A 13,385-nucleotide genomic window follows, 5' to 3' on the forward strand; every position below is an offset into this window, starting at 1 on the left:
GTTTCTTCATTATTAGTGGGTTATATTACCCCCTCGATTTTGTGACCTAACAGGGCGGCATGGTAACATTGTGCTTAGCAAAATGCTATTCTAGTGCCAGCGATCCAGGTTCAATTCCTGCTGCTGTCTGTAAGGAATTTGTACAATTTCCCCTTGAACCCATGGGTTTCCTGCAGTGCTCTGGTTTCTTCCCACTTTCCAAAGGCGTACAGGATAGTAGATTAATTGGTCAAATGGGTATAATAGAACATAGAAATCTACAGCGCAATACAGGCCCTTTGGCCCACAATGTTGTGTCGACCATGTAACCTAGTCTAGAAACTGCCTAGAATTTCCCTACCACATAGTTCTCTATTTTTCTGAGCTCCATGTACCTATCTAAGAGTCTTTTAAAAGACCCTACTGTATCTGCCTTTACCACTGTTGCTGGCAGTGTTAGCCATTTCAGCCCTAGGAAAAAGCCTCTGACTATCCACACAATCAATACTCATCATTCTTATACACCTCTATCAGGTCACCTGTCATCCTCCATTGCTCCAAGTAATTAGATGGTGTGGGCTTGCCTGTTACGGTGGTGTTTCTCTAAATAAAATTAAAAAACAGCATCCTGCCAGCACCTTCACCACAGGGGCTGGGGCAATTCAGGAAAGCAGCTCACCTCCACCCCCTAGAGCGAGTTTGCATACATGTCTATGTACAGATCTTGCTGTACATTTGATTTGATTTGAACTGACAGTTGGATTAGTATTGCAAGTTATGCAATTGTCATTGCGGCCTGCATTGCCAATTGCTAATTCAGCTTTGCATTTGAAATGTGATCCTCTTGCAAATTTCTCAGCAGTTAATTTCCAAACTGTTTGCCAAGCACAGTGTGTAGAAGTGCCAAAGTTTAAGTCAAAGATCTGATTTGAAGTTTTGGATACAGCACTAATACACAATTTTGCTTGCAATATTATTACATGACATGACCTGAAGTGTGCAGAGGTTGTCATTGGGTGGGGGGGGGGGGGAGGGGGGAAGAAATATGATGACTCACTGTACACTTATGGTTTTATTTTGCTTTTAATTGAGATATACCAGAGTCACAGCTTGGGAACTTGTTCTCAGTTGTTCCTTGCTGAATTCAGTTCCTCCATCTGCTTTGTGTATTGATTATTTAAATGAAGCTAGTTCCTAAGAGCCATATCGCATCAAACTAGGAAAAAAGAATACATTGGTTTGATGATAAAGGACGTTTTGTTTTAAAGGAAAATCATTATCTTCTCTTGTATGCGCAGGAATAGAAATGCTGCAAGAACTGAGTTATAGAAGAGTTCACTTGGGATTATCTGTTAATCCTGCACATGTCGTGAGTAACTAAGAATTGTAACTCTTCAGTCCTTGGTATCTAACTTGAAGAATTTTTAAAAGATGTACTGTTGAACTTGTTTATTATTGTCATATACACCAAGGTGCAGTAGAGAACTATTATATACCATCCATACAGATCATTTCATTACAACACTGCATTGAGGTTGTACAAGATAAAAGAATTAGTGCCGAATAAAGAGAAAGTACAGTAGCCAATAAGGTGCAAGATATTATTAAGTAGCGCACATAAAGTGCTGGAGGAATTCATCAGATCTGGCAGCATCTATGCAAAGGAATAAAGTGTCGACGTTTCAAACCAAAACCCCTCAACGGGACTCAGTCTGCAATGTCAACACTTTATTCCTTTCTTTAGATGTTGCCTAAGTTCCTCCAGCATTTTGTGTGTGTTACCAGCATCTGAAGAATCTCTTATGTTGAGACAGTATTAAGTATAGTTTGACGTTTCTGTGAAATGTTTTCCTGCAAACTAAAGCATAATGTCCTTGCTCTTCATCTCCCCTCTCCAACCTAGTGTCCTTGCACTACCTTCATGAGCTTTCAGTTTTCTCCGTGATCTCTGTACAAAATAAACACTCAACGTCTCTGAACCTTAGGCAATCAGGCAGTCTGCTTATCATAATTTCAATTATTGATCATTAATTTGTTTTGGGTGAAGCAATGAGATTCTTTTCCCCCCTTTCTCCAGTGGCATGCACCCAAAAATAACTTGACTCCAAAGGTAGATGTCAGCCAGAATGGAGTGCGCAAGCTGAACTCTTCCTCTGAGAGGTAGGAACATCACAGGATACATTTCAATGGGGAAGGATGATGGGAGCTAACATTTTAAACCAAAATCATTTTAAATTTAATTCCTTTTACTTTTACATGTCATTTTTAAACAGTGTAATTACAGTGGTTTTTTCCAAAACATCGAGGAAAGCCTTTTTATGTACACACAATCATCCTTATTTCATCAGTTTTTGACTGAGAGATCACACAGAATGAGTATTTGAAATAATGGACGATTCATTGAAAACTGGTGAACACTAGGGGACCAGTCAAAGCTGATCTACCTGAACATGAATTTGGTACAGCTTTTACATTCTCAATTGAAGAGATTACCAGTAAACTACATTTTGATAATAATGGTGACTACAGGATTACTTAATTAACTAACAGACTAGGTCATGATTACAAAATATAATGATTATCCACAGATCTAACAGTAAACCTAATTTTCTAATCCAACAATAGGTGCGCTCACTAATCTTTAATATTCTTTCAAGTACACTTATCTGAGAATTACTGGATTTCAGTTTGGCATTTAACGTGATCGCCCCACATACCTTAGTCAACAAATTCCTACTCCTCGGTCAAAATACACCTCTGCAACTGAGTGTTGGACTTCCTAACCAATGGACCTCAGAGTCAGAATGCACAACTACTTCTCCCTCCCCATCATCCTCAATGGAAACTGCACTGTGGCGGACAGACAGACACTTTATTGATCCCGAGGGAAATTGGGTTTCGTTACAGTCACACCAACCAATAATAGAGTAGAAATATAGCAATATAAAACCAGAAATAATTAAATGATAATAAGTAAATTATGCCAAGTGGAAATAAGTCCAGGACCAGCCTATTGGCTTAGGGTGTCTGACACTCCGAGGGAGGAGTTGTAAAGTTTGATGGCCACAGGCAGGAATGACTTCCTATGACGCTCAGTGTTGCATCTAGGTGGAATGAGTCTCTGGTTGAATGTACTCCTGTGCCTAACCAGTACATTATGGAGTGGATGGGAGACATTGTCCAAGATGGCAGGAAGGCTCTACAAAGGGTTGTCAAAACTCCCATACCTGCCATCGAGTGCATATATACAGAAAACGTGAAGGATTCCATCCACTCTACTTATGCACTATTGATCCCACTTCCATCAGGGAGGAGGATATGTAGCATCTATGCTGGTACCACCAAACTCAAAAATATTTACTTTCCCCAAGCATTAAGGCTGATCAACACCACCACCCACAAACCCACCCCTCCACCACCACTACCTTGCTTCCTGTCAGAGTCACTTTATGTCCAGACACTTCTGTGCCTAATATCACTTTATGGACATATAATTAGACTAATATAATTAGTGCCTATAAAAAGCAATCACCCTCTCCTGCCAGTTTTCATGTTTTCTTGTTTTACAACATTGAATCATAGTGGATTTAATTTGGCTTTTTTGACACTGATCAACAGAAAATACCCTTTTGTGTTAAAGTAAAAACACATGTCAACAGATTGGTCTAAATTTATTACAATTATTAAACACAAAATAATTGATTCCATAATTACTCATCCCCTCAAGTCAGTATTTAGTAGGTGCACCTTTGGCAGCAATTACAGCCTCAAGAATATGAGGGTAGGTCTCTATCAGTTTTGCACATCTGGACACTAAGTTTTCCCCATTCTTCTGTCAGATTGCATGGGGATCATGATTGAACAGCCCTTTACAATCCAGCCACAAATTCTCAATTGGACTGAGGTCTAGACAGTGACTTGGCCATTCCAGGAATTGCCTTTGTTGTTTTGAAGTCATTTCTTTGTAGCTTTGGTTTTATGCTTGGGGTCATTGTCTTGCTGGAAAACAAATCTTCTCCCAAGTTGCAGTTCTCACTGCATCAGGATTTCCCTGTATTTTGCTGCGTTTATTTTACCCTCTACCTTCACAAGCCTTCCAGGGTCTGCTGCAGTGAATTATCCCCACAGCACAACGCAGCCATCTCTTTGCTTTACAGTAGGGATGGTGTGTATTTGATGACTCGGTGTTTGGCTTATGCCAAACATAGCATTTAGTCTGATGGCCAAAAAGCTCAATTTTGGTTTCGTCAGACCATAGAACATTCTTCCAGCTGATTTCTCACATGCCTTCTGGTAAACTCTAGCTGAAACTTCCATGTGAGTTCTTTTTCCCAACAGTGGCTTTTGTAGTATTGATGTGACTCGGACACTGCTGTAGATTGAACAACCACGTTTGTTCAACAGACCTCCATTTTCTTAACCCCCATTCTGATGTCATACGCACTCTGACCTATGAATACTCACACAGTACATTACATCCCCCTTCTCAAGATTTTTTTTTACAACACTGAATTACAAAACAATGCCTTTCTTACATTGCAACAGTCATGACATAAACTTAAAAGCATCTTAATTTCTTATGCTGTATTCTACATTGTATCTTACAATACTAACAGCAGTATATTTCCTTTTACTAACATAGACTAATAAACCTTTTATTTCACACCTTGGAACTTATAACATGTGTGACTTTGCCTCAAACTGTGTGAGACTGTAGGTAGATCTAGTCTCTGTATCTAGCTGGAAGTTTGACTTGTCTCCCAGACCGCGTGCGATACAACTGTGACTGTGCTTGTCGTTCATCAGAGTCAGTCTCTCGAGTGACCTTTGAGTCTTTGCGGTCTGCATTTCCACCTCTGTCGGCCTGTGCCAAACCTTCACCTTCATTGCGTCGTGGGGTTTTGTCACGCCCCTCACTCTTGGTGTCGTTTGTTTCCATGTCTGTATCTGTGGAAATGTCCAGTGCATCTGTACATGGAAACTCCCTCTCGCCTGTCTTTAGCAGATGCTTCCTGTTCCGCCTGTAGACTCTTCCATCCAGCGTGCGAACTATGAAGGATCTTGGTTGCTGATGTCTGCTTCCACAGAATCCAATCCCGGACAAGTAAAACCCACAATGTAGCCCCCTGGTAAGCCTCAGGCTCACTCAGCTCGCTTCCGTCTAGAGGGAGCAGCCTTTGGCCCCGCCAAACTGGGTAATCAGCTTGTGTAGACGCTGTGTGATGTCCCCACCGCGCCAAATAACGGACAATGCACCAGATGCGATTAAATTATTACACTTTATAGACCTTACTGGAGCTATGTACTTAATAGAGATACAATATAAAAGGAAAAGTAAAAGGCACCAAACTTATCAAAGTCCAACCACTTCGTGCATAACCGTTAACGAAGTCTTCTTGCCACCATTCGATCCCCTCCGACCTCCTCGACCTGCCGCCTGGGACCAACCACGGTGGTCGACCAGACTCTCCACACGAATCTGTCCTCATCTCCTCTCCTCGCCAAAAACCCTGGGCCTTGGTCTCCCTGCTCGGGGTCTGTTCCGTCGCCCAGCTTACAACATCGCGTCTACTCCCTCTAACCCCCTTGCGCCATCTCCCCAAAGAAAGAATAACACCTATCCCAATTGGTTAACAAATGAATACAATTCTCGTTATCAGTACCCAAACAAGCTGTGAGAGAAGGCACTCTCTCACCAGTTAACATAACAAAGAAGCCATTTTATTAGCCTTAGCAGTAACATAAAAGAAGAAACCCCTCACACCTATCAAATATTGAAAGGCCTAGGTAGAGTGGATGTGAGAGGATATTTCCTATAGTGAGAGCCAGGACCAGACGGCACAGACTTAGAATCTGTGGAATTTATTGGGTATATTTAAAACAGGTGGATAGGTTCTTGATTGGTAAAGGCATCAAAGGTTACAGAGAGAAGGTATGTAGGAGAATGAAACTGAGAGAGAAAATAAATTAGCTGTATAAATCTTTCCTATCCATGTACCTGTCCATATGCTTGTTGTTACTGTACCTCCTTTGGCCATTTCCTCTGGCAGCTCATTCCATTTATAGACCACCATCTGCATAACACAGTACGGGCCCTTTGACCCACGGTGTGCCGACCCTTTAACCTACCTCAAGGTCAATCTAGCCCTTTCTTCCCACATATCCCTCCATTTTTCTTTCATCAGTATTACTCTCCGAGAGTCTCTTAAATGTCCCTTTTATCTTTTATTTGTAGAGGAGTGGGAGAGTCTAGACAGATGGCACAGCCTCAGAATGCAAGGATATCTCTTTAGAACAGAGATGAAGAGGAATTTCTGTAACCAGAGGGTGGTGAATCTGTGGGATTCATTACCACATGGCTGTGGAGGCCAAGTCATTGGGTATATTTAAAGTAGATATTGATAGGTTCTTGATTAAAGGGTTTCAAAGTTTATGGGGGAGAAGGCAAGAGAATGGTGTTGAGAGGGAAAATAAATAAGCTGTGATGAAATGGTGGAGCAGTCTTGATAGGCCAAATGGCCTAATTCTACTTCTATGTCTTATGGAACAGAGAGGGTTAAACTAGTGGAATCGGATGTAGCTTGTGCTGATGTAACAGGGAACCACTGATAAGGTTCAACAATAAAGAGGAAGGATGCAGCTATAACTACACCATTGTTTGCAACTATTGTTGTGGCAAAGACTTAGATTTGCTATTAACTAAATTAGACTCATGGATAATTGTTTTATTCTGTAAACCAAGGTCTAGATTTGCTGTTAATTAAGCCTCCCATGTAGTGATGTACTCGGAGAAACATAACAATCAAAATACAGTTAGTTAGGTTAATGCGTAATCACATATGATCAGAGAATGGGATCACTTGGCTGTCCTTCTGCTACCTGCATATAGGCAGAGGCTAAAGAGCAAGGCTCCGGAGATGAGGACAACAAAGTGGTGGTCGCGGGACGCAGAGGAGTGGCTGTAGGATTACTTTGAGTCAGTGGCCTGGGCTGTACTAAAGAACTCATCTGTGGATCTGAATGGCTTTCACAGACTTTATTAAAACAGTTGTAGGTGAGTGTGTCCCCACAAAGTCATACAAAGTTCAAAGTAAATTTATTAGCAAGGTACATATACAACCCTGAGATTAATCTTGAGGGCATACTCAATAAATCTATCGAATAATAACCATAACAGAATCAATGAAAGACTGCCTAATTAGGGTGTTCAGGCAGAGAACACAACACACTGCAAATTAAAGAAGGAATAATAATAATAAATAAGCAATAAATATCAAGAACATGAGATGAAGAGTCCTTGAAAGTGAGTCCATAGGTTGTGGGAACATTTCAATGATGGTGCAAGTGAAGTTATCCCCTTTGGTTCAAGAGCCTTATGGATGAGGGGTAATAACTGTTTCTGAACCTAATGATGGTGAGTGCTGAAGCTCTTGTACCTTCTTTCTAATGGCAGCAGCAAGAAGTTTGCATGCCCTGACTGGTGGGAAGGTTCCTGATGATGGAGCCTGCTTTCCTGTAATGCCGTTTCATGTAGATATGCTCAATAGTTGGGAGGGCTTTACCCATGAGGAACTTGGCTGTAACTTTTTGTAGGATTTCCATTCAGGGGGATTGGTGTTTCCATACCAGGCTGTGAGGCAGCCAGTCAATATACTCTCCACTACACATCTATAGATGTTTGTCAGAGTTTGAGATGTCATGTAGAATCTCCACAAATTCCTGTGGAAGTAGAAGCGCTGCAGAGCTTTCTTCATAATTGCACTTGTGTGCTGGGCCCAGGACAGGTCCTCTGAAATAATATCACCGAGGAATTTAAAGTTGCTGACCCTCCACCTCTGATGCTCCAATGAGGACTGGCGCATGGACCTATGGTTTCCTTCTCCTAAAGTCTATAATCAGCTCCTTGGTCTTACACAATCAGAGGCCATGAATGAACCGTGAGATCAGGGGCATTCAAGTCTGGTGACCAAAAAGTTACAAAAGGTCCAGGTACAATTTCTGGAAAGCCAGCTCATGGGTGAAGTGGCAATTTTGGGCTAAACTTGAACCAACGAAGGATACTTGACAGTTGTGTCAGGACTTGAATACTATTACCTTTTATAAAGTAAAGTCAAGTGACATAGGTGACTATAGGGCTTCGCTCCCAGATGAGCTCAATGCCTTCTATGCTTGCTTTGACCATCAAAACATGGAGGAGCCATCAGGAGCTCCCACAACCATATTGATCCTGTGATTTCAGTCTCCGAGGCCCAGACAGTTTGCCTGGCTAATAACTAAGAACCTGTGCTGATCAACTAGCTGGAATTTTCATTGAGGTCTTTAACTTCTCACTTCGGCAGTCTGAGGTACCCAACTGCTTAAAGTAGGCTTCAATTATACCGGTGACTAAGAAGAATGTGGTAACCTTTCTCAATGACTATTGTCCAGTAGCACTTACATCCACAGTGATGAAGTGTTTTGAGAGGTTTATGATGAAACATATCAACTCCTGCCTGAGAAGTGACTTGGATCTAATTTGCCTACTGGAACAACAGGTCCACAACAGATTCTATCTCATTGGCTCTTTACTCAACCCTGGGGCATCTGGACAGCAAAGATGCATACATCAGGATGCTCTTTATTGACTACAGCTCAGTGTTCAATACCATTGTTCCCTCAAAACTAATCGTTGAGCTTCAAGACCTTGGCCTCAATACCTCCTGGTGCAATTGGATCCTCAATTTCCTCACTTGCAGACCCCAGTCAGTTTTGATTGGCTACAACATCTCCTTCATGATCTCCATCAGCACAGGTGTACCACAAGGCTGTGCTCTTAGCTCACTGCTTTGCTCACTTTATACTTAAGACTGTGTGGCAAAGCCCAGCAAAAATACCATATTCAGGGTCTAATCAAAGGTGTTGCTGTAGCAGCACATAGAAGAGAGATTGAAAATCTGGCTGAGTGGTGCCATCTCAACAACCTCCTCCTACTCCATGTCAGTAAGACCAAGGAGATGATTATTGACTTCAGGAAAAGGAAGCCAAAGGTCCGTGAACCAGTCCTCATTGGAGGATCAGAAGTGGAGATGGTCAGCAAGTTTAAATTCTTTGTGTTATTACTTTGGAGGACCTGTCCTGGGTGCAGCACCCAAGTGCAATTACAAGTAAAGCATGGCAGTGCCTCTACTTCCTTAGGAGTTTGCAAAGATTCAGCATGGCATCTAAAACTTCGAGAAATTTCTATAGATGTGTAGTGGAGAGTATATTGGCTGGCTGCATCACAGCCCAGAATGGAAACACCAGTGCCCTTAAATGGAAAATCCTACTAAAAGTAGTGGATACAGTCCAGTCCATCACGGGTAAAGCCCTCCACCATTGAGAACATATACCCAAAATGCCGTTGCAGGAAAGCAGCATCCTTCATCAGGAATCCCCACCACCCAGGACACGCTCTCTTCTCACTGCTACCATCAGGAAGAAGGTGCAGGAGTCTCACATCACCAGGTTCAGGAACGGTTATTACCCCTCAACCATGAGGCTCTTGAACCAAAAGGGATAACTTCACTCAACTTCACTTGTCTCACCATTGAAATGTTCCCACAACTAATGGGCTCACTTTCAAGGACTCTTCATCTCATGTTCTCAATATTTGTTGCTTATTTATATTATTTCTTTCCTTTTGTATTTGCACAGTTGGGTGTTCAGCTAGTGTGCAAAGTTGGTCTGGTCTTTCATTGATTCTGTTATGTTTATTATTCTATAGATTTGAGTATGCCCACAAGAAAATGATATGTATGCACTTTGAATCTTGAACTTTGAATGAGGCTGTTCGAAAGTCCTGTTTAGTTTTTTTTCTGGTCTCCTAATGTGCACCAAGTTTCAATAAATCCCTTTTGTTCAGACACCAACTCCATGTTGCCTTTCTCTTCTGAAACTTTAAACAAAATGTGATTGGGTAAATAGAATGTTGGTTTAAAAAATGGTTGGTGCCAACTGAACAACAGAGGTTTTAGTCATAGTTTCCCAATGCATTCTTATTATAACAGTTGAAATTGGTTGAGATAAAGCTTCAACATGTTTCATAATATGTCTTGCTTTTCCCCCCCCCCACAGTCAAAGTTCACCACAAAGCACAGCCATGAAGCAAGAATCCAATCCATCGCCACAGAAGCAGTTAACCACTCAACAGCTGACCTGAGGGCTGTCGAACAAGCTGCTACCACAGATGGCCAGCAGAGTCATACTCGTTTTCCCGCCAATCCCTTTCTGCTGGCAGAACCTACAGTCAATTCCTGAGAGCTTGATTTCTAAGTCTACCTCAGCTGAGGAAGAGGTCAAGGAGAGCAAGGAAGTTAACCCTTTGTCATGTGCAGACTTGTTCTCCGGACCATATTTGTTAAGCACAGAACCTCTTCAATTCAGGACCTGGCGTTAACACCAGTTGTTTACTACGTTATGACAGTGCAAACTATGCATCTATATGAGTGCTAGCCTTAAGGAAATGCTGAATTAATGTACAGAAATTTTACCAGCTTCCTGCGGCACTCCACTCCACTCCTCGTTTGGCTGATGTTAGAAAACAGCTAACCTCTTGATAATCCTCCATTTCGGATGAACGCAAGTGCTACTTCTCCATAGTTAACTGTTATACAGTATTTAAAATGGCCTTGCAATTGGGCTGTAAATTCTTGTGCTGAACAAAATTGTTGATCTATGCCACCAAGAATGACTTTGAAGTGACGTGATAGAAGTGTTTTATGACATGCCCAGTGAATATTTGCAAGATGTGTAATGTTAATTCTCATTTATCATTAAGATCCAATGCAAACTTCCACTGCTGTTTTCTCTTCCATCCCTCGCTGTGCAAGCATCGCTGTGTGACCTGTCATTGACTTAGTGTCTTGTGTGATTTAAAGATTATCATTCTTTTATGCCAAAAAGCCCTCAAGGTCTAATGTTGCCTTACAGCTAGAAGTTACTCGCAAAATATTACTTTAGAATTTTGTAAAAACTGCAATGTTTGCAGAAACAGTTTACAGCATTTGGTGAACAGTCTTGCACCATGACTGCCTTAATCAGTCGGTAACCAGTTGTTTTCTTTTTACAGGCTTTAAGATCTGAGCTAAATGACTGATTAGTCTGAGAGTAGCATTTGTGATGACTTGATAAATGATTTGTATTTTCTGTACCCACTGGAACACACCCAGTCTTGTCAAAGTTAGAGTGTATCAGTGGGTGATGATGGGATGGGAATAGTTCTGTTGCAAAGTCTTGACCATAGAAAAGAATGGGAAAAGGATTTTAATAGAAAAGAATACACTGTGTATTAACCATCAGGTTATGTTAACCTTGTTTGTGTCATCTTCCTACCTGAGATTTTGTACACAAACAACTGAACTCACTTGGGAGAGCAGGTTTCTGCCCAGTACGTTGGTCTTTACCTCTCAAAAGTTGAATAAGTTCCTTCATTTCGGTGAGCAGTTCTCACCTCTTTCTACCTAGAGGAAGTATTGTCTCTAATCTCCATCTTTCAGTTGCATGTTATCAGAAGGTCAATATGGTGACCTGGATAAACTGCCCCAACTAATTTTGAGAGGAGTTGATTTGACTGCTTGTTCTTGGATGTACAAAATGGCTAAATTCCATTGTGAGCATTTATACCCTCCCTCCCTTCAGGACAAATGGTTCCAACTTCTAGTATTAATCAACCCTTATGTGCATACGTACAAAGTGCCTTGAAGAGTGAAGTGCCTCATCCAAAATTTTTTTTTGTTCTGTCACCCTAGGCATTAAAAAGTGTGCCTTGTGTCCCAATTCTGATTGGTTGTAAAAGACTTAACCATGTTGACCCTTCCAAATGTAATGAGATGTTTTCCTCTCCCATTGCCCCCACAAGGTTGTTTTGTTTTTACCTGTATCCCTATCCTTGTGAAAGCTGAAGGAATCCACGAAACACTTGGTCCAGCTTGCTTCCTGCTGAAGCTTTTGGGGACACTTTAGCTGATGGAGATAGGCATACTGAAGTTTGTGCAGTGATGGGCTGCAGTTTCCTTTTGCTGGTGTTTCTGTAGCCTTTAGAAAATGCTGGGATTGCAATAAAATTCCACAGCTGATCTCTCATAAACAATGATAATTTTATTAGAAATGATGAAAGAATAGAACCATTACTACCATCAGATTGCTTTCATCGTCATCTTAAACATGTCTTGTGCTTACTCTAGTTTTAACGTTTACAATATACCTATGAACCAGGGGTCAAACTAGCTCTGACTAGTAAAAGAACAACTAATTAGCAAAGCAGTGGATATCCCTCATGGGATGCCTGCTTAGTCCACTTGGTTTAATAATAATAAGCCTGTTGGTGCAAGAGCAATTAGTGATTGTCACCACTTGGAGCCCTTTATCTCCCCCATAACAGAATCAGTCAAGCTTCCATCATGGCAATAATTTGAATAAGTTTCAGAACATCTGTGTGCATATTAATTACAGATTCCCAAGGCTGAAGACTGAAATGTGGTACTGCTTTAAACATAAGATTCTTAATAATATTTAACAGTAAAAGGGTTGAATCTACACCATTTTTACATGTATCTGTATTAAATTTTATACAGCTGGAATGGTTTGATGTTTTTCCAGTGTCTATGAAGGACTATATGGGTAATCCTGTAAAGAGCTGCGTCTCGCCTACATTAACCCATTCATGAAAGGAATTATTTACAAGACGGGAAGGTCTCTCAAATTTTCAAAATGGTTCAGCCTTTGGTTTCTCCACCGTTAGTTCTGCACTTGCTTCCAGCTGCAGGAGCCAGTGTTCCAATAAACATATGGAGATGTGCACTAGTTACAAGCTGTGACGCCATTTTGTAATAATTCAAAATCTGTTGTGTTGAACAGATTTTTAAAAATCATTAATAAAGAGAACTATGTTGTGTACTCCTGTTTGCCTGGTGTTTGTTTACCTAAATATCTCAATCCAGTTTCAAAATCCATGAAATTGTGGAGGGGCTGCAGTGTTGATTTGTGTAATTTAAGGATTTTTGGTAAATTAGTTTGTCACATGTACTGAGGTGCAGTGAAAATCTTTTTGTGTGGCTTCCAGACAGATTATTTAATTACATCAGTAAAGCAATAGCAGCATGCAGGATAAACTATTAAAGTTGGAGAGAAAGTGCAATGCAGGCCTTAACAAGGCATATTGGGAGGTCAAGTCCATTTTATCATACTAGGAGACTGTTCAATAGTCTTATAGAATCAGAATCAGGTTTACTATATATTTAGCATGTACCGTGAAATTCGTTAAATTACAAATGAGAAAATTGTTAACAGTGGGATAGAAACTGACCTTGAGTCTGGTGACGTGAACCTTCAGGCTTCTGCCCGATGGAGGAGTGGGGGAGCAAGAGAGAATGTCTGGGATGAGAGAGGTC

The 13,385-nt window shown here is 41.1% G+C and overlaps 1 protein-coding gene across 6 annotated transcripts in view; it reads left to right on the forward strand.

Annotated features, from left to right (window-relative positions):
- ttll4 (tubulin tyrosine ligase-like family, member 4) overlaps positions 1-12,891 on the forward strand; it is a 108,636-nt gene extending 95,745 nt beyond the window's left edge. For 2 of the 6 annotated variants that reach the window (XM_073046177.1, XM_073046180.1), the window contains 2 exons: positions 1,278-1,348; positions 10,072-12,891. In XM_073046177.1, coding sequence (XP_072902278.1) covers positions 1,278-1,348; positions 10,072-10,254 — 254 coding nt within the window. In that variant the 3' untranslated portion in view covers positions 10,255-12,891. Of the gene's footprint in view, positions 1-1,277; positions 1,349-2,056; positions 2,140-4,981; positions 5,109-6,868; positions 7,034-10,071 lie in introns of all 6 variants that reach the window. The other 4 variants (XR_012098990.1, XR_012098991.1, XM_073046178.1 and 1 more) reach the window with 4 other exon arrangements.
- Positions 12,892-13,385: the final 494 nt, after the last annotated feature.

The sequence above is a fragment of the Hemitrygon akajei genome, chromosome 5, assembly GCF_048418815.1.
Source record: "Hemitrygon akajei chromosome 5, sHemAka1.3, whole genome shotgun sequence".
Taxonomy (NCBI): Eukaryota; Metazoa; Chordata; class Chondrichthyes; order Myliobatiformes; family Dasyatidae; genus Hemitrygon; species Hemitrygon akajei.